We start from the raw sequence: 25,891 nt of genomic DNA, 5'->3' as shown, positions 1-25,891 counted from the left end.
ATGAGCGCATTAGGTTTGAGACTCGAGTCGAGTCGAGACTTCCTAATCTGGAACGGAGCGAGCGTTCCTGGTACGAGACCGTATTGCATTGTTGAAGAGATCTGGGAAAAACGGACAGGGAAGAACGTGGGACTCCGGTTCTCTCGGGAATAACTTTCCCTTGAAATTATTCAGTGCATAACTGGAAAAGAAAAAACTTCAAGCCGAGCTGATCCGGTGCTTGAGGCAGAGCAAGCGTCATAAATATGCGACGCCCACGATACTGATACTTCCTCTGGTGAGTTTGTAAACAAGTTTGTTGTGGCAGCTTTCGGTTAATGATTAATGTAGGCGTACGTTTCGTTGGCCCTGATTTCACACTGATGCCCTGTTTCCACATTTCCATTACAATATACAGCGCCAACAACGATACAACAGCGCCCACAACTTCTCATTTTTCTGAAAAATAAACCTTTTACTAGAGGTATCGTCGAAACTAGCCTCCAGTGTTCCTAGCACTTCTTCAAAGAAAAGAGATATTTTGCGTTTTGGACGACTCGACAACATAATTTTTAAACACCAGTATAGTGACGACACAGAAGCTTCTCTCGAGCAGGATGTCGGAACGAGATGTTTTTCGTTCTGGTTTTAGTTTCGGTCCACTGAAAAAAGTTTCGTTCCGGGTCTGCTCCGGAACGAAAAAAAAAATTTCCGTAATGGTTCATAACAGCTTTAGTTCACATGCAAAAATGTTCAAGGCAATGTAACGATAAAAACATAGTATTAATTTTTCTCAATAAGTGAATCTGAAATCATGCTCAGTACCTTGAATCAAGGCATTGAGCATGATTTCAGAAGCAGCGCGTCATCGAGTGTACTCGCCGTAATTCGAGACCGCTGTTCCGATAAAACCAACTGAAACGTACACAAACGAATGATAAAGCTTCGGTAACAAAGCGTTGAACCCGTAGAAAACGAAACGATAAGCTCTTAGAGCGCATGGCCTGGGTTTTCCTAAGATGCCGTTCTGCTAGTGCACTGAGCGGCAAGCTTAGATTAGTGGAGCACTGGACCGGCTATCGCTCGCACTTTGCCTGCCTGAGATACGCGCTTATCGGACCCCTGAGATACACGCTAATTCTGACGTTGCCTGACGTCGGTTGTTTCGGATTGCTGATTTTCCCCGTGAACCGAAAACCGATAAAAAATGTTCCGGTTGCATTACGAAACAAAATAATAAATAACGTTTCGGTTACGTTTTCGTTCCGGTAAAAAATATCGTTTTGTTTCGTTTTTCATAGTTGTTTTCGTTCCGTTCCCACACACTGCTCTCGGCTTGCCACTTTTCTGATCCGAAGTATAGGCTGTCTCAACGACGGCTCAAACAACGGTAGATGCTCATGAGTGGTGTTATTTTAACGCGATAGCATTAAGGGCCCCGTGTCGCAGAAAATCCGGTGTCGGTGTCGGCGTCGGCTACGGCGTAACCCATCGGCGTCTGGCGGAAATAATCATGCCTAACCACATCATCCCGAACCACCCCGACCGGGCTGGCCCTTCTCGTGGCACAAGGCGTTAGTGAACAAAAATTGAATTTCTCAAAGTAAAATCCGTCAGAAAAATCGTAAAGTACGACTTAACCACAACCTACAGACGTGATAGCGTCGGATTGTAGTTTGAATGTACGAGAAAAAAGCCTGATAAGCAGCCAGGGATCTTTGAATGTTATTGCGTCCCACTCTTAAAGGTGAACCTTGGGCGTCCTTCAATTCTGATGGTGTTTCGCTATACTTTGCTTCTAGGCGACATTGAGGGAATGTTGAAAACCGAGCCTTTCTGCATTTTGATCGGGCCCCATGTCGCAGAAAATAGGGTGTCGGTGTCGGCGTCAACGGCGTCCAATAACGCAATCGCGTTACCACTCTTAAAGGCGAAGCTTAAGCCTACCCCAAGCTTTTTTAATAGTTGAGCTCGACTAATATGAAATTCAACTTTATTTTCCCCACCATGGGTTACTTATATTCATCACTGCAATGACAGCGTAGGTACAAATTTTTACGAGCAATGCTTCACGTCGTGTGGGGTTTTCACTTACCCAAGGGCACGCTGTCTATTTCAGACCAACCTTCGACCGAGGCTTCACTAGCTGCCTTACATCTTACAAATCTTACATTTGTAACACAGCCTGTGCAAGTGCCCTTATTCATTACTGTGCAGCTCTGTACATGAGCTTAACAAAGCATGCGGATGCACCAGCGCCAGTTGAATGCACACTAGACCACCTTGCTTGTATACAGAAAAGCTGATCGAACTCAATAATCAAGTATAAGAGGCATCTGCATGCTCCCTGATCTGACAACCACTGTGCTTCGCGAGCTTCAGGAGCGCAGTAACAAACGAACCAGGCGCCTGCTGCAATGTAAAAACTAGTGATCCCTGTACAATAAGAACTTACCCATTTTCACATTTGTGAAGATACTGCTTTCCCACATAGCATGAGCATATCTATGGCTAGTATTGATGCCAACAAATCTCCATATTTTTTTTCTCTCGTGATCCGACTCACAAAGTTGGGAACTAAGAACCAGGGGCCGATTTCACTACGCTTTTCGATCGTAAATGCTGCTTGCCATTGTCCAGCCGCCTTTGCTAACACCACGATTGGCTGATACCTGCTTCTTCGAAGAGTTTTAGCGTAAGAACGCTTTTGGGAATGCGGCCTTAGGGGGCATATTTTGTATATTTCAGTTCTTTTTTTTTTACTCTCAGTACTTATACTAAAAATAGCAAGTTATTGCATTCATTCATGTTCCTTGATGTGCTTCTTTGAGATTTCACATAGGAATTCTAAAGAAACTGCCGGAGCAATTATTGTTGCTATGCATCTGTTCAAAACGCCATTGAGCGGGCTATGATTTTATTATCGCGGTACACGTTACGACTTCTACCTTTTCAAACGAAATATTAAAGTATAAATGCACCGAAAACAAGCACATTTCTAGCGCTAACGAAAGGTCTGAGAACATCTGCGCCCGAAAAGTAGCTCAGCGGCAACAAGCATACCGCACTGACGAACAGCTTCGCGTGTGCAGTGCGGTCGCTAGCGGTTTGGAGCCTCAGGACTGTTGTGGCAGATAACACTTCCTTTCTCATTTCTTGTCCTGCTGCGTTCATATTAACTGCCTGTATTAGTAACTAAACAAAAATTATGGAAACAGAAATCGAGTGTCAGCTTCTTGTGCATGCCTCTGCTTGCCTTGTCCCCATTCTGTTCTCAATAGCTGCGCAGAACTTGCCGGCTTGTTGTCGCCTGCAGATAACTCGCTACTCGCGCGCTTTCTGGCGTCGCGTAAACTCTATCTAGGCAGCCCGGGATCCTCCAGTGTTTTCGCGGTACTATATATAGAGGCGGCGAACGCTGTATACCGCTACAATGGCTTGTGCCGCCCACACAGCGGGCGTTATAAATTGCGGCGGCATCATTGTCGCGCGAGCATATATATACTAAAGGAGATATTCGCGCGCGCGGCGGCATAAACCGCGCCGCGCTCTTTTGTCTACGCATCCTATATGCGGATGCCTCTGCGTTCCCGAGCCTGCGCGTTACCCAATCTTGTGGCTCTGATGGGCGCCGTTTATGTGGAAATAGGGGATGAATAGAGAAGCGGGGACGTCGCGTGTGCTCAAAGAATAACTTCGGAAAGGAGAAGCCATGGCGGCAGTAAGGATGAGAAAGTACCGCGGGAAGATGAAAATAAGAAAAGCGTCTACCGCCCAAATATGTATACTGTAACACGGAGAAAGAAAGAAGTAACAAAGGCTAACCGCAGGTCTATCCCGCGATTGGCTACGCCATGCAGTGGAGAAAGCGAAACGGGCACTGAAAGAATGAGAAGAAGAAGAGAAGTTCACTGTATGAAAGCACACACGCAATAAGAAGCGTTCATCGTTCAGTTCGGCACAAGTGTTAATATAGGCTGGTGCATCTCAAGAAACACAGCTGCACTTATGGGGGTTTGCACGTCGCAGACTCACGAGGTCACGGTCCCAGGCTCTACTGTTCCGTCAAAAGCCTGCCCTATGATTTCTCTGAAGCTGTCCGAAGGTCAAGCCCGTAATGTAGAGCGGATAATTAGAGGAGTCCCGCCTGCTGAGAATATTCTTCTTTCTTTTCTTTGACTGCATTCGTTTGTTTTGCCCCAGAACAGTTTTTAGAAAAGCGGGCTTGTAATGACTCTACCTTGAAGTGCACCAGCCTTAATCATATAAAATCCCAATAGCTCCGGAATGACTCTATGGAGACTGTCAACGCGTTCTGGTAATACATGTGGACCTACTTTATTTATTGACGTTTTATGATAGTTGTCTGCTTGTATACGTCGGAGGTCGCGTGCTTTGACTAAAGTACGTGCATTACGCACAAACGTGAAGCATGTGCCACAGTAGCTGTGGGGTTCTGAATTGCTTTTGACAAGGTAAGGCCCACTTAAATATACCCTTTCTTAACGGGCCGTGGCTTCTAATGATACTCATGGGAGGGGGGGGGCAACTAGACTGCAGACCTACACTATACGCGGTTTCCTCGTATAGCGCAACAGTACCGTTGTAGGACTCAAAGGCAAAAACTTCCGCAGATTAAGCTAGTTGGCTCTGCATGACCTAAAGTACAACAGAGCGATTTTTTGTCGTGTACAATACCGAAGAACAGACAAGGACAAGCGCTGCCTTTCAACTGTTGAAAGACACTCTCGAGGCTTTAAAATTACCCAAGACTTTGCAGACGTCTCACTATATCCGGCGAAAATTTTATTTCTTCGCTATACTCGAGCCTTCGCAATTGCTTCGCTATATCCGAGATTAACACTTTTATACCCTCTGTTTGTATCCGACGCATGTTCTTGGATGCTGCGCCAGGCCCAACGCCGACATCTGACCGCGCATCAGATCGGCCGTTGGTATATAGGGCAGCGCTGCTTTGCTGATAGTTCATAGCTCACTACCGACGGTGGCGAACCGCTACGTGTTTCCACCAAGGATGTTGCCACCAATGCCATGTCATACATGCGACCGCTTCGGGGCTCCAACGCAGGCTGTGTTGCTCGCTGTTCTGTTGTTGACATTCGATTGCGACCATGGTACCACAAGCAGCCTTCGGCCTTCGCCGCCGCCGCATGAAAACGGTTGCGGAACTCCTATTAACAGCCTCGCTATAAACAAACTGTGCCGAGTGCACTCATTATCGCGTGGTGCTACTCGTTACAAAGTGCAGTCATGCCAAGTCGCTCAGCGTTACAGTGTTTTACGCAAGACCCGATCGGTGATCGTTACCATTAGCGTTTCATCGACATCTACCTCGCCGTGCTGCCTCTGCGCTTTAGTTCGCGCGGAATTGAATTCTGCTGGAGCGTTGACCTCTATGCTCACGGCCTCCCTTTTGCTCCTCCCTCGCAGAGTCGCCGAGCCTGGTGGGCGACGTGCACGCTGATTCGGCGCTGAGCACGTCCAAGCTGGGCAGGCAGTACGTGGCCCTCGACTCGGACTGCATGAGTGTCAAGAGCGAGCACAACCTCACCAATGCGCTCATACAGAACAAGTGAGCGACATTCCTCGATTTTTTTTTTCGCATGCTCGCATTGCTTCGCCGCACGCCTCATTAAACAGGTATTGTCGGTACTGCGTTGTGGGTGCGCCATCAGATCTCTAGATGTCGTTACTAGCTCACTTATAACTTATGAATGTTGACATATGCATGAGACACCTTTCGCATTCGAGGACCCTCCCCCAGAGTGTTTCCCGAAGCCTTACATTTATAATGGGTGGAAGGGGGGGGGGGGACTTTATGTTTAGCCAGTCACGTGCTAGATCGATTGATCAGTCAATAAATCAATCAATCATGCACTCAATCGATCAAATACTCGCCTGCGCTTACATGTGCTTACTTTCTCATTTGCTAATACTTCCTTAGACGGCACTTTCATTGGTCTACCACGGTTCTCGTGAGTTCCGTTAGCATAGTGTAGCCATTGCAACGTCCTCCTGCTCTTCTCGTATGTTCTGCTTCGGCGCACTATTAAACTTTGTCCTCTCTTGGCGTATTGATTTATTGATTTCTGTCCGTGAAAACGTGCTTCTCACAATAACACTTAATAAGTTCCTCCGTTAAAAAGTTATCTTACCGTTCCCCACGCTCTCAACCCATTCACGGTACAAGCAATAATGTCAAACTGTAGCGTTAAATCACAGGACACAATCGAAGAGATGGGGAGACGCGAGTCACGTAGTTTGACACTGCATTTTCGTCATGCTTCCACACAACTGGCCCAGCAATCGATCATTTCACGGCAGAAGGTTAGAAACGTTCTAGGGTATTTCGACGAGAGCGACGTAGAACGGAGGTTGCGAAAAAAGGCCTGAGCCAAACAAAATTCATACACTTAAAATACTATTTTTTCCCTCTTCAACGGCAGCTTTCCCTTACATTAATGACAATATTTAGTTCTTCTTGCAATGTAATCGAAGTAATAAGAAGATCTCGCTTCATTGCCAACCCAGTGCCTTAACCGCCTGCTATCTCGTCCGCCCTTCACGCCAACTTCGTTGTTTACCTTTGCCCCAGACGTGTACACGTTATAGAAAGAAAGTAACCGATTAGAATTACAATTCTTCTTTCAAAAAATGTAATTGATTACAACTACCAATTAGTGCCCCACAAAAGTAAATGAGCGATTACTAAAAAAAGGTAATGGATAACTTTAACGTTAGTCTCCACCCTACATTTATTAACATTGCGCAAGTACAGTAAGTAGAACGAGCTGGTGTGGCTCTTTCAATGCGCTCCCTGCAGCCCATCACACGTTGTTTACTTTCACTGAGAATTGCTTTTCAAATTTTTATTCGGTAATATTCTCGCGTTTTTGGGCGAAGACATCTGCAGTGACACTGAAAACTCGGTCAATGTTAAAAGAAGTGTTGCGTTGCAACGTACTAACACCTCGCTCACAAGATTGCGGTTACTAAATGCCGCGATGATTCTCAGGACTGGTTCCTCTGTGAAGCGCAGCACTTCACTGTATTGCTGCTGTTTCTACGGGATGGAGCTCCCGATAGGGTCAGAGAAAAAACGAAAAATCTGCCCATAGCTGATGCTCTGGCATCAACGTCCGAAGGGGCCAACTATAATCGAGCAATAAAAGCGTCGTTTCAATTTATCGGCCAACATCTGGTAGACGTCTTTCCGGTGCCCTTCGCTGGTTAACCATTCAGACTCAAACGGTGGATAGTAATGGACGCCAGCAAACGTTCACGTTCCTTGATGAGGTGGCAAAATCTATATAGTAATTTAATATATAAAGCTGCACATTATTCAGTCCTAAAAATAGTTTTCGTGTGTTATATTCGCAAGAATAGGTGTACGAAAAGGAAAAATTGTCATCGAACCGACTTCAACATAAAGCTACAAAGGAAACCAACCCCCCACGGGTTTTTTAGAAAGAAATCTTTCGCACCTGAAGAAAAGTTCGTCCCGGTCCCGTACGAATTTCATGGATCAGGACGAATTTTTCTTCTAAGAAGCCATATAGGTTTCCTTTGTAGATTCCTACAAAAGCCGGGTGGATTACAATTTTTCCGTTTCGTGACCTGTCCTCCACCTCGTGAGCTTCCGTAGAACGGATTTGGCGAAATAGGTGTATTTGAGTCACGCATACATCATTTAGAGATAGAAGCCTATGCGTTTAACGGCCATCGGTAAATTACAGGATTACCACAGAACGTAACTGATTACAAGCAATAATTACATGTAATGGGTTACGTGCAAGTCTGCTTTGGCCTCACAATTCTACCCCTTCGCTCTTGTGATACTTCGCCGCAGACATGAAGTGCAAAAGGTGAATTATGCTTTACAGAAAACTGAACTAGTGGAACACGAAAAAGGAAGGCAATATGGCAGCGGCGTAAAAATGAGAATTTGGCGATTGATTGAGTGATTGATTGGTTGATTGATCAAACCTGTCCTTAAAGGATTGGAATTTAACGACGACTCATTTTTTACTCATTCAATCTGTAGAAAAGATATCACGCAACTTAGCACCCATGTCTTGCGAACAGTTGAGGAGTTTTCAGCCACCTGATTTTTACAGCATCAAGGCATCAAACACAGCAATCCTGTACGTCTGTCTACTGTATTACCATGCAGTACAAGTAATGATGAAGACCGCAACACTGGAGTTCTATAAAACAAAGCAACAACGTGGCTTTTTCATAACCACCCCCTTTTGCACAATGCAAATATGTTTCTCAAAAATTAATGAACGAAAAATGCGTACCTTACAGTTTTTATGTAAATCTGTACAACCAAATCAATCGCTTAGGTAGTGAAGAATAATACCGCTAATAGTCTAAATTGACGCCTAGTCTAGAAAATTGTGGGCAGAATGATAAAGACGATGTTTCCATGGACTCAACAAAGAATGCGACGTTCGCATCACTCTCGATAAACATCCATACACAGCGGCGAAAATTAATCTCCCTCTTCACTAATATTTCGGGTTTTTCAGGTAAGATTCCCAAAAGTAAACGTCAAGTTTTTTTCTCACTCAAAACGGTTCTAGCCTCAATTGTAAGCCATATCAAGAGTGAGAACACACGGGTGAGTCTTAAATAACTACGCACGCGCACATTCTCAGTTATTGCTTGCAGTGAGGCGGTAGCATCACACGTTGCAGAGTCCGCAGCCACAGCAGTTTTTTTTTTTTTTTTTTTGCACACGGCCTTCTTTTGTGGTGCAGCTGTCGCGCTCCCATGGCGAGCCTGGAGTGCCTGGACGAGGGGACACTGTCCAGCGGCAGCTCCGTGCTGGCCAGCCAACCACCCACCAGACAGGTGTCCATGTTTGCGCCACCGGCCGTCCGATACAGGTGGGTTATGTTAAGAAAAAGAAAAAGAAAGACAAGGGAAGAAAGACGTATACGGCAACGTCACGCGTTCTCGTATTTCTTGGATTGTCTTCAAGCACAGAGGTCAACACACTTCTCTAGAACACGCGAACCACGTTCTCAGGACTGCGCTGGTGATATCTGATGATGACATGCGGCACGAATTATCGGTGTATGTGTGGCTGCATGGCTACGTTTACAGTGTCGATTGATTTGCCTCCAGCTGGCGGTCGGCTTAAGCTTTGTCAGCTGCTTCGGCCCTCAGGAGTGTAGTCTAGACAGGTGTGTTGACTTCTGTTCTTCAATATCATCGTTTTGGAAGCTATTAGTCGTGTTTTTCCAAGCGTCCTTTCGCTACATGTCGATCGTACGTGCAGTACTGCACCATTTTGAAAAGAACACCCAGTTAGTATTCCGTTATTTATTACCGCTGATATGTGACGTCTGGGCCTGCATACGATTTCTTCGCGCACGCGTGTCAGCCTTTAAAAAAATACTTATGGGGTTTTACGTGCCAATACCGGCTATCTGATTATGTGGCACGCCGTAGTTTTGACCACCTCGTGCTTGCTCTGCCGGTCGCACCGGTCGCGCCACCGCCGAAAACAGGTCCGTGGAAAAAGTCACCCCACACGACCGCAGCGGGTGAAAAGGCAGTGGCGTAGGCACGACAGAATATGCGAATTCACGCACAGAGCTGCCTGGACGCACCTAGATCCCCACACGGTAAAGAGAAATGAAAGAAAAAGCAAAGTTGCCGCTAGTGGGACCCGAACGTACAACTTACGCGTGACGCATGTGACATTTGTATTTGTCGTCTAGACGTGGGAATTAATACTCTCCAGCGCCGCCCACAGCCAAGGCAGTGGGATTTATACAAACGGTTGGTGATAAAGCTCGCGTCAGCCTTAAAGAATATCGACGATATGTGCATGAATTTTGTGCATTCTTCTAATATACCATACCTATTGATTCGTCCGTTTCTCTGCAGAAACCTTGGGAAATCAGGACTACGCATATCAAACGTCGGTTTAGGTTAGTACGTTCGTATATATGCCTAAATGTTCTGGGGCTTTGATGGATTTGCGAGCATGCATGCGGGACCGCTGGTAAGGTACTATTTGTTGTTCCGTGTTATCAGTAAATTAACAGAACGTTCTTCATTTCAGGAACCTGGGTGACCTTCGGCTCACTAATATCAGATGAGGTGAGATACGGAACTCGAACGACGTACTCGACTTTGCCTATCAAATGCCTAACATTGCGTCGTTAAGAAATAAAGAAAGCTCTCTTTATAAAGCGCGTATTTTACTCTTTCGCGAGAAATAACGCAGGTATGGAAGCAGCTGATATCCGATCGCATCCCATTGCCAGGGTAGCACGGCCAAGTCAGGCATTTCCTCAGCCTTTAGCCGTTTCTCCCGAGGCAATCTTGTACCGCATTTGCCTTGAATAAATCGAATAAATAAATAAATAAATAAAAAAGAAAGAAAAAAAAAGAAAGAAAGAAAGAAAGAAAGAAAGAAAGAAAGAAAGAAAGAAAGAAAGAAAGAAAGAAAGAAAGAAAGAAAGAAAGAAAGAAAGAAAGAAAGAAAGAAAGCCTAGAGAGAGGTACATTATTATTTTATCAGCGTCTTTACTAGAATATAGTCAACGCAGTCACCTTACTTTAGCCAAAAATATAGCTTCACTGCTGAACGAAAGGTTTATAGTTCTCATCTAATGTTCGTTTGCACTCACGTATTCGTCACATGCAGGTTAACTAGCGTCAAGCCTCTTTGTTAAATAACGCTAGTGTATTAGGGCCCCATCAAATGTTAGAATCAAGAACTTTGACAGCCATACCGAAGATTTCCTCGATAAACAGCGCCATACGTTCGTGGCGCGTGGCGCTGTAACAGGGCTCTGCTGAGCTCACTATGTACCCGGCGGTACCAGATTCACTTTGACACTGTAGTTTTATTGCAACGGAACACAAATCAGATCTTGTCCACTGATGCATATGTTTGACTCGAACCTTATATGGTTCATCTTCGCTTGAACACATGCGAATTGTTTTGAACATTTGCATTTTTTGCAAATTTTTGAACACACACGAATTATTTGGGAAGAACATTTTTTTTTCAGTGCGGAATTATTGATTGCCAAACACGAGACATAGTTTGAACTCACGGTTACTGTATATGCGATCCTAATACGGGAGGAACGGCACCAGAAAATTAAAATAAATTCTCGGATTTTACGTGCCAAAACCACAATCTGATCATGAGGCACGACGTCGTCGGGGGACTCCGTAATAATTTTAACCACTGACGTTCTTTAATGTGCACTTAAATATCGCTAAGCAAGTATTTCTCTCTCTCTTCCTTTTCCTTTTTTCTTTTTTCCGGAATCAAACCCGTGCGACTTTGAGCTCAGCAGACTACGCCATAGTCACTGGGCTACAGCGGTGGTTCGCACCACACAATTTCAACAGTACCAAACATGAAGCAATGTACGCCTCGAATGGGCTATATACTCATTCCTGGTCTGCTTCGCAGGTTGCGGAAGACATCGTAACAGCTGCCTTCGACAACGGGATCAACGTCTTCGACACGGCCGACATTTACGCCGGAGGAAAGTACGCACTTCCTGCTGTTCTGTACTTTGGGATGCACCGTTTCTGATATACGTTCTCAAGCGTACATAAAAACTGATTCCTTCGTGTCGCAAAATATTCTGTACCTCACATTAAGTGAAAACCTCTAGCCATTGAGCAAGTCAAAATTGAAAAAAAAAAACGAAACAAAAATCGAAAAAGAAATAAAAATGGAACCAGAAAGAAAACACACTAACGTTTCGGCCCCCCCATAGAAGTCTTGTTCACAATATTTTGTGGCGCTCGGAATACTGTGAGCTGGCCAAATCCAGTCACAGTTGTGTCTCTAGAATTGACGCCCCGACACGAATGCAACGCCTCAAGCGTGTTAGCATTCCAATATCAGATTTGTTTTTTATAAGTAGACGAGCGAGTTAGTGCTATATAACACAACATTCCAGTTTCCCGAATATTTGCGGCCCGGAGTGATGAAAAACAGGCACTTCTCTCTTTATCTCCTTTCTCTCTCTCCTTCCCGCAAACTGAATGCCTGCTGAATGAACACTCCTGCCTGCAAAGGGGTTCCCTTTGTACCAACGCGATTTCCACCGCTTTTCCTGCTTACATTTCCTACCTGTAGGTTGCGCCGTCTCGGCCCTCGGTCCCCTTCTTTTCTCTTCCTCTCTTCTCTTGCAACGATGCCCCTCGTTTAGTCTTCCGCCGTGCTTCCCTACTGTACTCAATGTGCACCCGTTGTCTGTACCGCGAGGCGGTGCCTTGCGGCCGAGAAGAGCGGGCGAAACACGAGAGGAAAAAGAAAAGCACGAAAAGAACAAAACTAAATACATAAACAAAACAGCAGCCGCGTTTCCCGAAGGACGAGGGCGGGTGCAAACGCCTCGTGTTGTTTGTATTTACAGGGCCGAGGTGGCTCTTGGCAAGGTGCTCAAGAAGAAGCGCTGGAGGTGCGTGTGTCTCATCTCGATCCTTGCTGGCCCCGCTCCAAGCGGCCGCGAGAACCCCGCACGCTCTGTGTGTTTGTGTGTATGACACTCCATTGTTTCTCTGTGCGATGCGGTACGCGACCGGTGCCTGCAGTGGAGCGGCAGTGTCGTGTTCGTGGTGAAAGCGCCGAGTGCACCGAGATGCTTTCGCAGTGGAAGCGCGATGTTCTGTGTGCGGACTTGTTAAGATTGTCCCACCGCTTGTTTGCGTATGCCTGCCGCTTTAAGTTACCTGCACCAGGTACTAGCCATATGTTATTAGCGCGGAAATGGTAGTGGGATCTGTTTAGTTTGTGTGTGCCCACGTGTCTGTGTCTGTCCGTCCGTCTGTCTGTCTGTGGAGCCCGGGTGTATGAGTGTCTGCGCACGCCTGATTATTACCCGATATTTTGCCGGCGTAACGGTCTTTCAGCGGCCTGTAAGCGCAGTGAAAGTGAAATTCACGTCAGTGGGACAAACATTAAATCACTGTGTAATTGAAGACGTATATAGAGGCCTCTGAACAGCACCTGTGGTCGGATGATGCAACATTGTATCCCTAACGACGGCAGAGTGTGACGTAAGGTCGCACGCACAGCTAGTATGACGCCACAAACGTCCGGTCACAAAACCGTTTCTTATCGCTTCAGAACTAGCAACATGAACAGTGGTATAAGAAATCAACATCGAGGGCTTCTTTCCGCCAGATCGAACGATCTTTCCCAGACAGTTACTCGCCGTTCTCAGAGGCTACGGTTACCCTGTTTCTGACGCAAGTGCGGGGTGACAACGAGATGGCGCTACGAAAGAGCAAAGTGCCCTTCCATCCTTTCAGCGCTCCTAGACCCGCGAAGTAAACGACAAACAGGACAGGGCGATGCCACTGCGTTCATATTGTAGAACGCGAAGCAAGCGCGGATCTTGCGCACCGAGTTCTGCAGCGTCATCGCGAAAAAAAAAAAATTGAGGATTGGTGAAAGAACCATCTGAAAGGAGAATGGGTGGAGGGAGGGATGTGGAGGAGCCGTCTCGGCTAATTTCGCACCACCGCCCATTGTCTTAGCAGTGCAGACCACCGGCTTGATGCAAGGCACGTCTGGCGAGCGCTCGTTGCGAGTGAAACGCTTGTGTGTGTGTGTCTGTGTGTGCGTGCGTATGTGTGTATGTGTGTATGTGTGTGCGTGCGTGCGCGCGACTGGCTGTTCCCGCTCGAAATTCCTGCCTTATCCCTCGCTCGCAGTGACTGCCGCCGCCGCCGCCTTTTTGTTTCTAATGAAGGCGCGTGACAGGCCGCGTTCCTCACCGCATGCGGAGGGAGGCAAGCTAAGACAGATCGGGTGCACAGTTGTTGCGTCGTAAGAATAGAAATGCTCGCCGCATCTCTCCTACGCTCGTCTTCTCGCCAACGCCGGCCGAGACTCGAGGATGTGTAGAGCGCAGACCTGCTGCGAACGTGGAGGTGAATTCGTTAACAATGAACGACCTTGTGCAGCGTATAAGGGGAAGAACGTCGGTCCTGTCTTTCCGTGCGTTTGTGCGTGCGTTTGAATGCGCGAATGCAATCGGCGCTATACGCTCATTATGCTTGCGAAAAGCGTAGGCGTACGAGAGCCGCCGGGTATATTCGTGTCACTAAAGCATGCGCAGATTTCATACGGGCACAGAGAGCTGATTAGAGTGCGCTTTTTCAACAGTTACTTTTTACTAATTAGGAGCGAGCCCTGGGACTCCCGGAATAGTTAACTAATACTTTCGAACGAGCGAAGCTCTTGTCGTGTGTGTACGGTAGCGTTATACTGTTCAGTTGTCGTTGTTTGTACGTCCTATATTCGAAGTTCGTAAGCAGTACTGCTTACCACGACACATAAGCTCGCAAATCTCAGAATAAAGGTCATGTTTTAAGTTCATTGCTTTCATCATGTCGTTCTTTTTTCTGTTTTTAGACGATCTTCATTCGTAGTCACAACAAAGTTGTTCTGGGCGACGAAGTAAGTATACCCTCCCCTCTCCTCCACCCCCCCCCCCCCCCTTCTCCCGCAATGTTCTTCATGTGCGGCAGACTATTGCGCTTCGACATATATGCAACTTACTTGTGCTCCTGTTTGAATGGCTTGTATGTTTGTCGTCACTGGAAAACAGAGGTGCTGCAGTAGGAGCTCGGAACTATTATTCTGTCTCAAATAATTAGCCAAGGCGAAAAAAATAGACACAGGAGACGTCCCCCGCTGCGGCCACCGCGAGGCGCACATCCGTAAATAACCGGTAGCAGTTCACTCCCCCTCACAAATACGGGACGCAGTCGGGAACACACCTGCCATCAACCTCTACTGCAGACAATCCACTCCGCCAGCGCATGTTCAGTGCTACTCGACGCCGCCAATGCAAGTTACAAGGAAACGACACGGGAAAAGACGGGGGAAAAAAACGCGACATGTATCTTTTCCTTTGTCCTGATGATGATGACATCTAAGTTTTCTGGCGCGAGGGCCAAGTTTGACCAAAGTACGCCATGACTAATCTACATACTTTGCAGTGTTAAAAAAATGCATCTAGTGTAAGACTATTTCGCAAATACGTGGGAAAGACACCTGCATAAGCTGTACTGAAGATATATATATATATATATATATATATATATATATATATATATATATATATATATATGTATCTCTTCAGTACAGCTTCAGTACAACTATAACTAACCCTGGGAGTGTTAGCCAGGGCCACCACTCACAAGCCGGCGCTGGCTAACACTTCCAGAGTTAGTTCTAGTTGTAAAACATAAATACCACAGAAAGCGGATGGGAAAACGGCTCCGCGGTAGCTCAATGGTGAGAGCATCGCACGCGTAATGCGAAGACGTGGGTTCGTTCCCCACCTGCGGACAGTTGTTTCGTCATCCGTTTTCATTTCCATTAATTTATCGTTTCTTTAATTCAAAGTAGTGTGTACAAGTAATTTCCCCTATGTTGTTCTTGGTGGCAATGTTTGTTGGCTTCTTATGATATGATTAATAAAAATCGGGCCGTTCATTATGTGCGTGTGTGTTTTGTATTTCGGAGTGGCTGGCACGTGGTCGTGTTCCCCCACGAAACCTGCGCGATGTCTTTCGTTTTCTTCTTCATCTTTTTGAAGGGGCGATTCCGAACGAGGGCTGTCTAGGAAAGCCATCATTGAAGGTGAGACACTGAGCACGTGACACAGCGTCACCAAGCGCACGTTTATGAAATTTAATATCTTACGTTCTTGCTATCTCTACAAACAACGAGCAATGGAAATAATAAAGATAGACGTAATGTTAAAGGGGTAGAAAGATTTTACTTTATATTAGATATTCAACGCGCGTGGATGATATTATGAATGTGTTTAAGAAGAAGTGAGGAGCTCAGCGGGTCATGCAGTGGTTAGGCAACGGGTTTAATATTAGAATAGCAGAAAGCTTAGTGCAGGAGAAACTCAGATTAAGGCAACAAAAGATAAGATGCTCTGATAAGCCTTCGCGATGCGTACCCCAAACCGAACGCCATGAGTACACGATCATGCATTCCTTTCATATCACTTCCACTCCTAAATTGGTTGTGGTCTTCACGTAATAAACGTCTCATTAGTTGCCTTGATCGCAGTCAGCAACCTAGAGAATGCTTGAAAAGGTCAGGGACCTCAATGAACGAAGGCTTTGGAGTTCAGCTAGTTCCACAGCAGCATTTTCAATATATCTATGATCACGTGCGCAATAGTAACTAAACAGTCGCTAATCGTAAGTTCGCTATCACATTTGGTTAGCAGCTGTTCTTATAAACTGCTCTGGCTTACGGACTGCTGAACTACTTCGCCAATAGGACCCCTTGGCCCGTATTTACGAAGCTATACGTTAAAGTTGCTTGTAAGAACGGGCGCCAGCAAATCGTTATAGCGAACATAACATTCAATACACCGCATTCGTTATGCCTTGTTTCTGGCATGTAATTGTTTACTGGGCCCCGTCAAACTGCCCGTGCAGCTTTCCTAAACTAACATTGTCCTAGCTAGATAAACATAGTAGTCGGGGTGATTACCGAGAAGGCATTTGCAGTCGCTTTCACGCATGCTCTGTATAACCTGGGGGGACGCGTAGTTTCTACGAAATAAAGTCAGTTGTTTGTACAGCACACTTTCTGTTCATTTGTGTCTTCCTCGTCCTATTTTTTTTCTTTTTTTACTTACTGTTTTATAGCACTCCTTTATGTCATACTATGTACCTACTCGCCCAACAAGTCACTATTATGGCCTTAATGTACATATGGTGGCTGCACATGGCTAAGATGGGTCGTTCTTTTTGGAATAATAGGACTCAAGCCGGTACTTTCAATATATGCTGCCTCTGCCTGTCGGACGTTGAAATTTACGCGGAGATTGATCTCATTTAGGCGGCAAATTTCTCATTATGAAGCCGAGGATGGTCAATTTTTGGAGAATTCGAGAGATAATTAGCTGTATTCTTTTTCCTTGCGTCTTCTCCAGGTCTTCAGGCGTCGCTGGAGCGGCTACAGCTGAGCTATGTAGACATAGTGTTAATCAACAAAGTCGACTCCATGTGTCCCATGGAAGGCAAGTCCACTTTGCTCCTGGATGTACAGATGACGTCAACGGTTTACGCACCGTGAGATCTGAGAAAACTCAATTTTATTTTAGCGTTGGGAGACCGCGTAGCCAGTAAAACTTCAAAACTTAACGTTGTTCGCATAAATGTTGAACAGGCTGCAAATTCAGATATGAGACTGCGTACCCAAGCTGCGCAGATATTTAGCTTTTTCTTGGACACCATGGTCGGCAAACTTTTGACGTTGACTGCATGTAAAGTCCCTTACGCCTGCACAAATGCAAAAGGTTGCAGTGACGTTTCACTTCGTGAACGCGGGTTACTCGCAAGCACAGCGAGCAACGCGGCGTCGAAGCGCAAACAGAAAGGGCGTGAAGGCGGCGATTCTCCATTTCCACCTCCAGGCGCCTTCCTCCTCCGGCGCCCGCTTCCCTCACGGCTTCAAACATAATCTCGCCGACTTCATAGACGGGCCATCTACGCTTACGCGTAAAAAAACGTGCAAGTCTTAGGCAAGATTCGGACTTTGGCATGCAGTCAAAGTTGATTAGATAAAACGGACTTGACACATAAAGAAACGGAGTTGTTCACATGCTTAGATCCTGTTAGGACACTAAAGATAAACATTGAAACAGTTTATACTGGTAAAGTGTTCCTACAAACGCGTTTCGTGCTTTAAGCTGACGTATGCAACTTTAATGTATAATTGTGGGCATTATGCCGGTTAGCTTTGCGTGTGCTTCGTATTTATTCAATTTCCTCGAAGCACCAAAATACGAAGTATAAAACTGAAGTTTCATTTCGTACGATGCCATGTTTGCAGTGTCTCGTCATCTTTCTTTGTTCTCGTCCTCTCTTTAGAGATAGTCCGGACGTGCACGTACTGCATTAACCAGGGAATGGCCATGTACTGGGGCACGTCACGATGGAGCACCGTAGAAATAATGGTAAGAGCTTTTGGCTTCATTTACTATGTTACCAACTTTCGCGCAGCAGTTCGCGTACTTTCCGAAGGAGATAGTGTCCCAGCTTTGTTTATCCGTATTTAAAAAATAACTAGATTATGCGCGTGCGAAATTCCGTACGTGAGATTTGGGTCGCTAGCGTTTGCATGTCCTTCTTGTTCTGGATCTTCTACCGCTCGCCCGTTTTTCTTTTTTCCTTTCTTTTGTTGCTTCGAGGTCGGGCATTCTCGCCTCAATCATGATCACATGGTTTCTGCTTCTCTTTTTCTTCGTGGTTGAGCTTGACGACTTGCGGTTACATATTCGGATCTTTCCTTGGCGAGTGCTTCTGGAACCGATTTCACAGAGCCTTTTTGATCTTGTTCTTAAAAGCTTGACCAGCCGGTTTCGCTAATCATCCCTGTATAACAGCCAATGCAGGCCTGCCGTTGGCAGTAATCGGACCCGTTTCCAGTGTTAACCTTGGATATGTGCAAGATCAAGATTTACCAGCGCCTGTTCCAACGAACCGCTCAAGCGTATACAAACTGCTGCGCGAATGCCCCCGAAACTAGACATATAAATACGAAACTATAACTCATGCTGGCTACGTTGTGAGACGTTAGCCAGCAGACGACCTACAGTTTTCTATCCTACAACAGAGAAATGTTAAATGGTAAGAATAAGCTAGAAAGAAAGCACTCTGGAACGTCGTAATGGTCAGTTCACTTGATCTCAGGAATCGCAGTAGTGCTTCGAGAGGCTACTGTAAAGACTGTATAGTGGCTGGCTCTCGAAGAGCATCTGCTCCGGAGACCGCGCACTCGGAAGCATTACGTGCACAAGCTTAAGCGCGCCTCTGCAGCCGGGTGGTATATACGCTGACTCCTTGCTCCCAACAGGAAGCGTACACAGTGGCGAGGCAGTGCCACCTGGTGCCCCCCGTCGCGGAACAGACCGAGTACCACATGTTCCACAGGGACAAGGTGGAACTGCAGCTACCAGAGTTGTGTCAGAAGATCGGTCAGTATTCCCCTACGTTTACTGTTATCATTGTTGTTTCTTTGGTTGTCTTCCTCGCCAGAACAGGAGTCGGACTATTTGCAGTAACTGGCCGCTACCTCCTTCATGCATTTCGCAAGAGAAGGACATTTTTAGGCAGATATAAATATTGGTTGAAGCACATGTGGCAGTCAGCCTCAAGTCATGAAGTTTTGCAGCTAGTCGATATGCCATAAAAATGTATAATGAAGTACAGTTATGTGCTAATTTCAGCACCGACTTGTGAGGCTGAAACTTGTAAGGTAATTGGCAACTTGAAGATAAGCTAAAGACTGCGAAATCAACGATAGAACAAAAAGGGATGAGCGTATAATATTTGGATATATAGAAGCGGGCAGTGTGAATTAGAGAGCGAACGGCTGTTACTGATATTCAGTTAAGGGGAAGAAACGGAGTTGGGTAGATCCTGTAATGATTACAGCCGATATGCTGTGGTCTATTATAGAGTATAGCAGAATGGCTGTGAAGGGAAGAGAAACGTAGTCGATAAGGACAGAGTATTAGGTGATGCCATGCACTTTGGAAGTTTGGGAATTGGCCTACGCGTAATTACGGGTAGGCCAGTAATTACTAAGGATAATTATTACAGGTAATTAGAAACCGCTCGGAAGGACTTCTTCCGCCGGTGGACATATAATTGGCTGATTATAGTTATTATACTTCACTGTAGAACGCCAATTTCGCTGAAACGGCTCTTGCGAATTGAATCCACAGCCTTAAGGACCGATTAAATTAATTAGTTAAATTCTGGGGATTTACGCGCCAAAAACACAATCTGATTATGAAGCACGCCGTAGAGTGGGACTCCAGATTAATTTCGACCACCTGGGTTTTTTCTAACGTACACCAATCGCAGTAATTTGGGCCTAGTTGGAATACCGTGGTAAGTGATTTTGAATAGCGCAATGACGAAGGAAGGGAAACAACGAAAGACGTTCCAAAAGAACTTCTTCTTGGACAAGTTGGTGCTTAAATTTCGTAGGTATACTTGATAGTGGCGCGAAATGCATTTCGTGAAAAGGAGACAGACGAAAGAATTGAAGTGCCAATTGACGCTTCACTGTCTTCTTTCTTCTGTCCCCTTTTCGCGAAACATATTTTGCGCGACAATCAAGTATATACCTACGAAAACGAAAGACATGGCGCTCTGTCTTTCGTTGTTTTTCGTCCCTCGTCCTTGAGCTATTCAAAATATTTCGCCTAAATCTATCTTCACGGTCGTTTTTGCATTTCGCTCCCATTGAAATGCGGCTGCCGCGGCCTGGATCCCAACCGCGAGCTCGAGCTCAGCACCGCAACGCTATGTTACCGTGGCGGGTTGCCTTCAATACTTACTGTTGGGCAGGTTGATCTCCAACTGTAGGAGGTGTTGACGCAAACTTGTGGGCGAAGTGGGCAAAGTCTAGTTAACCTCCCTGCATTTCGTTCCCTCTCGGGAACAGACACAGAACAGACAAGGAATAAGAGGGATGTATACTAACGACTCTCTCATTATACAGCGGACCACACGCAGGTATACGTGTAATCGACGTGGAGCGCATGCGACATAACAAAACTACGACATAACAAAAGCGCTTCGCAGATGTTTATGCCAGTATGACCAACGGTTACATCACATACATGGAAGTTGTATATATGACACAGTTCTCACACACTTCATTGGGAAGTGTTTTCTGGCTGTTCTTAGAGGCGTGATTCCTCACCGATGCCTTGATCGCATGCGACCGCTTCGGAGCTGCCGTTAAAGCTGCGCTGCTGCCCCACGCCGTTGGCTTTCACCACCGCAGCCGTACAAACTCCTGTTTGGCCTGCGACGTATAGAGCCGGTAAAACGCTCGACGTGAAAACAAAAATTACGTATTACTGGCCTAAACAAAATTTTAAAAAATAAAAAAAAACACGTGCAAGCAAGTTGTTTATTCGTGTGAAATATACCCCATCGCACGAAGACGGTCGTCTAAGAGTCCCCTTAAGAGCTTCACTGTAAAATTGCGCAAAGCAAAGAACGACATTCATGAAGTCATACACGGGCAATTGCGTCTGTCAACCTCATGCCTGATAGAGTATTTTGCGCTAACACATAAAATTCGTGTCTTTTTTTACGTCGCAAAGCCGATCAGGGTGTTTTGCTCACTTCGACCGACGTGTAACCCAGTCCACGTGCACGAACGCTTTTGTGTTTCGCCCCCGTCGCAATGCACCCGGAAATCGAACCCACAACCCAGCGCTTAGCAACACACTTAAGCCACCGAGAGTGACGGTGAAACAGTTGTGGGTGCTGGGACTGTTGGTTCAATATATGCTTTCGATGCGCAGGAATCGGCACAATGTCGTGGTCGCCGCAGGCTTTCGGCGTTCTGACGGGAAAGTTTGACGAAGGCGTCAACCTACTCTCAAGGGGCTCGTTCAGGGTGAGAGCCTTCCCGATGCTTTGCGCGCTTCTCTGAAAATTCCAGTTCTGTTCACGTTCGTCATCAGATCAAGGCTGGTTAGACCAACCGGTATACTTCGTAGCGACTTCGCATTTCGGTCTCCTGATTAGGTGGCAGTGGACACCTAAAGGTCAACATTAAAATAGTTCATGCTCTTAAAGTATTCTTACAAACGCGTTTCATACTTTCAGCTAACGCACATAGCAATAATGTATCATTGTTGGCATTATGCCGATTAACCTTGCGTGCCTTTCGTATTTATTTCATTTCTTCGGAGTGTCTCGCGGTGTACTGGCTGTGTGCTATAAGTATTAAAAATCATTGAAGTACCATACATTGCAACAAGCAACAGTCGCAAAAAAAAAAAGAAAGAAAGGGGGAGGGAAGACGACAAAAGAACTACAAAGACAGAAGATAACACCTTAGCTTGTGCTTAAATGATTAAGTGGTGTGAGACTTCCTGGTGGTAACATGTAATGAGTTCGAGAAAGATATCCGTCAATAAATTGACGGAAAAGCTTTTCCCAATTTTTTCTTTCGTTGAGGTAACAAAAACAAAAAACCACTCTGCGGTGCGAAAAGAGTCGAACCGACGTAATAAAAGTGTGCAGTAATTGAACAGGAAGCTCGTCAATAACAAAATATACGCACCATGGTACCAAGATCAGAAGTTTACCGTGTAATGTATAGAAGGAACACTGTGTGCGCCGAGAAGGAAGAAAAAGAAACCACACGGATGAGAACTAAACAATATCGCTTTTAAAGCCTACTGTTGTACCCGTGTGTTCTAAGCGTGACAAGTGTGCATCTCTATGTGTCACTGCAAGAAGCCAAAGCAGTGTCCTCGTATTCCTCGCTGCGGCTCGCAGCAATACGTTTCCGCCGTGACGGACAAGGTGGACCGTCCGGAGAAGGCCATCTGCGAAGGAGTCCGGCGGCCGCTTCACGCGGCAACACTCCAAGCTGCAGGAGCTCTCGTACATCGCCGATAGGCTCGGCTGCAGCTGTAATCAGCTCACCATCGGTACGTGCAATACTACTACGAAACTACGGCGCGCTGTAAGGGATCTCGTGATCCCTCGTGCTCACGATAGATCCTCCGTACGCGTCGCAGAATTTAGCTGTACGTAATCGCGCCACTGTATGCTTTGACAGGACAGCGACGCTTGTCCAGAGGGTCGGTGAAAGCCGAATCGCAAGTGATTCTGTGGCATGTATAAGAGACATGTTTTGCACGGTCAACTTTGTTGATTATTTAAGCAAGTTTTGGTGTACGAAGGTCGAGACACTGCCTAGCACGCGCGAGGTGCATTCTCAGGTTTGAGCTGGCGACATCAGCGATAAAACATTGTGCGAAACCGGCTGGATGTGACAGTGCACGGCTACTTTTGCGAGATGCATTGTCTCATTTCGCCCTCCTGGTTGTCTAGTGCTTCGGAAGCTGCTTTGTCTGTCAGGAGCGCGCTCTTGACCTCTGTGCAATCATTGCGCTTGACCCCAAGCGTCAGTATATCCTGCTGAGAACAGAAAGGCAAATACATAAAGACAGGCTGCATCGTGTGGTCATTGAAATGAAGAAGTTTGGGGAAATCGTACCGTCGTCGTCTCTCCGATGCACAAGTCCACGGGTCGTGCTGCAGTTACACCTGGTGACACACACCTGATCTCAACTCATAGGAGGCTCAGGCGGGAAAATTGCCGGCTATGTATGTCAGGCTAACCCCGCTTGCTGCAACATCACCACCACCACCACCATCTCGTTACCATTGTAAAATGGGTGCGTTTAGCGTAATTCACACTATACTGACAACGTCTAACGTCGCTGCTGCCAGAATCCTGCAGGCTGTGAACATTGTTTAGTGTCCAAATTCACCTATTAACTATCATAATACATCATGATCGTGCAGCGCGCCCAGAGTTCATTCTCTCCCTTAATTCTCTATATTGTATTTGTTTTTAGGGGCGAAACACCTTAGGGTCGAGGCTTGTCCGTCCGTCCACGTTGTCCGTGCTCACGGCCAACGCTGGCCGCGCCGTAGCCATAGCAACCAGAAGGGCGGAGGAGGGCGGGCGCATGCGCACGCGGTCTCCTCCTCGCCAGCTCCTAGCTCACTTCCCGACCTCCGCTTCTCTTCTCTCCGCGGCGCGCTTCCTCAATGCCCACGCAAAAGACTTCGAACGAGATCCCACACTAACGAAAGCAGACGTCCTTTGCTTTACCGAAACGTGGAACGCGAGACCGCACATCAATGGATTCTTCCCCGTCGTCTGCACAGAAGAAGCAGAGCGTTCGGCGGGTGGTGTTGGGATGTACGTGAAATTGCCAGCGACCGCGGTGTATCTCGACCTACCAATAACGAGCCAATCTCGCAACGGCGAACACGCTGCAATAAAACTATCCGACGGAACTGTCGTCATGACAGTGTACTTGGCCCCGAATCTTTCCCGGGGCAACGTAGAAAAGTGCATCGATCTAGCCATGCGCGAATACGAAACAAAGTACAAGAACAACCCCTTCGTACTTGTCGGAGACTTCAACGTAGACATCACGGACAGCGACTGGCTTGTGCAGTATATGACGTCTCGATACGCTCTACGATGCATTTCTTATGACTGGAAGCAACCAACAACCACCAGGGGAACGTGCATAGACCTTGTCTTTGCCAACTTCAGGCTAGATCCGATCGAAGAACCATTGGTTCTACATTTCACGAACCACGAAGCAGTGATAATGAATGGAAACCGGAATCCAGAACTCAACACTACATACGAGCTATGACAAATAAAACATTGTGTATACTGTACACACGCGTTGTCACTCATTTACATGCGCGAGTGGGCATGTCCGGTGATTTACGGTATAGAACGATCCCCAGTGCTTCGCCCACTCGTCATGATTCACTTCGTGGAGATGCGTGGATTTTTTTTTATTATCTCTAAAATAAAACGAACCGATCGTGGGCCATACCAATCTCCCTGCCCCACTTTTGGTTTCTTCTTTCGCTGTATTAAACATTTGATTCACCACTAAGCACATGTGATGATGATCCATACAGGCTTGCGTATAGTCCGAGACATCGCACAATCTTCTGTCCTCGTCTCGATTCGCTGTTATTTTATTACGTTGCACCACTTATCCCAGCATCGCCCTTTATACCAGCCAATTTGTTTACACGCTGACACTGCCGGCGTGTTACTCCTTTGGTGCATGCCGGCCAACAGCGTGGTGCCTGAAGAGCGAGCACGTGCACACCGTACTTGTGGGCGCCTCCTCGGTGGACCAGCTGTACGACCACCTGGGCGCATTGCAGGTGCGTGCCTCAAACGTGCTCTCTGCAATAACGCCCTGCGTTCTCTTAGTTCCTTGCGTGACTTTTACTCGCTCATCACTTCTCACTCTATAGTTGCGCCTTTGTCGTAAAGCTTATAAACCTGGCCAGTCCTGCATGGGGTTAATCCACGGCTTCCCGTAACCGCAGTCAATCAGTAATCGCTATAGCCAAATTAAAGTTCAAAAGTTCTTTAGTGCACGAATAGTTGGGCATAGTATAAAGGTGGGATCCCACAACTCTCGTAGGGGTTGTAAAATAGGTCTTTGAACTTTTCAGATAAGTATAGTGCGTGTATTTATTCATTTTCAAATTTTTCCTTTTTTTTTTTGCACGTCAAAGATCCAGTTTGATCTCGAGACGCCGTAGTGGAGAGCTCAGTTTAAATTTGACCACCTGACATGCTTTTACTTCCACCGAAATCTCAGTAGGATAACATTTCCGCATTCCCTAGTCGGAATGCCGTCGCCGCAGCCAGGAATCGAATCCACGACCATGTTACGCAGGACAACACCAGAGCCACTGAACCACCTCAGCAGATAGTATATATATATATATATATATATATATATATATATATATCTTGTTTCATCCACTTTCATTTCCATTATTTTTGTCATTTCTTAAAATCAATTAGTATATATATATATATATATATATATATATATATATATATATATATATGTCGCACTAGGCCATATCAGATGGCCAACAAGTCTTTCCAGGCGGGCTCATCTGAAGATATAAAGTCAGAAAAAAAATTTCGATTCCAGAGTTTTACGCGCCACAACCACGGTCTGATTATGAGGCGCGCCGTACGTAGTGGGTGATTCCCGCATTATAATTTCGACCACTTGGGGTTCTTCAACGTGCACCTAAGTCTAAGTACACGAGCATTCTTGCATTTCGCCCCCATCAAAATGCGGCCGCCGCGGCCAACTCGCGGCCTCGAGCTCAGCAGTGCGGCGCCATAACCACTGGGATATCGCGGCGAGTTATAACGCGAGAATCAAAAACGGAATGGTACAAGGAGGTTAATCAGGCTGCCGAGCCCTGCACTGGTGGGGGTATA

At 46.2% G+C, this 25,891-nt stretch overlaps 1 protein-coding gene across 1 annotated transcript in view; it reads left to right on the top strand.

Annotated features, from left to right (window-relative positions):
- The window catches only part of LOC119446175 (voltage-gated potassium channel subunit beta-2-like), a 57,829-nt gene that overhangs the window by 20,898 nt on the left and 11,040 nt on the right, over positions 1-25,891 (top strand). The window contains exons 2-16 of the mRNA XM_049664855.1: positions 5,431-5,572; positions 8,766-8,894; positions 9,904-9,947; positions 10,082-10,119; positions 11,453-11,532; positions 12,411-12,455; positions 14,417-14,461; positions 15,609-15,652; positions 16,974-17,060; positions 17,914-17,999; positions 18,899-19,019; positions 21,375-21,469; positions 22,360-22,404; positions 22,445-22,514; positions 24,713-24,801. Coding sequence (XP_049520812.1) covers positions 5,523-5,572; positions 8,766-8,894; positions 9,904-9,947; positions 10,082-10,119; positions 11,453-11,532; positions 12,411-12,455; positions 14,417-14,461; positions 15,609-15,652; positions 16,974-17,060; positions 17,914-17,999; positions 18,899-19,019; positions 21,375-21,469; positions 22,360-22,404; positions 22,445-22,514; positions 24,713-24,801 — 1,068 coding nt within the window. The 5' untranslated portion in view covers positions 5,431-5,522. The remainder of the gene's footprint in view (positions 1-5,430; positions 5,573-8,765; positions 8,895-9,903; positions 9,948-10,081; positions 10,120-11,452; positions 11,533-12,410; positions 12,456-14,416; positions 14,462-15,608; positions 15,653-16,973; positions 17,061-17,913; positions 18,000-18,898; positions 19,020-21,374; positions 21,470-22,359; positions 22,405-22,444; positions 22,515-24,712; positions 24,802-25,891) is intronic.

The sequence above is a fragment of the Dermacentor silvarum genome, chromosome 3 (genome assembly GCF_013339745.2).
Source record: "Dermacentor silvarum isolate Dsil-2018 chromosome 3, BIME_Dsil_1.4, whole genome shotgun sequence".
Taxonomy (NCBI): domain Eukaryota; kingdom Metazoa; phylum Arthropoda; class Arachnida; order Ixodida; family Ixodidae; genus Dermacentor; species Dermacentor silvarum.
This window is presented reverse-complemented; position numbering and strand designations above follow the sequence as displayed.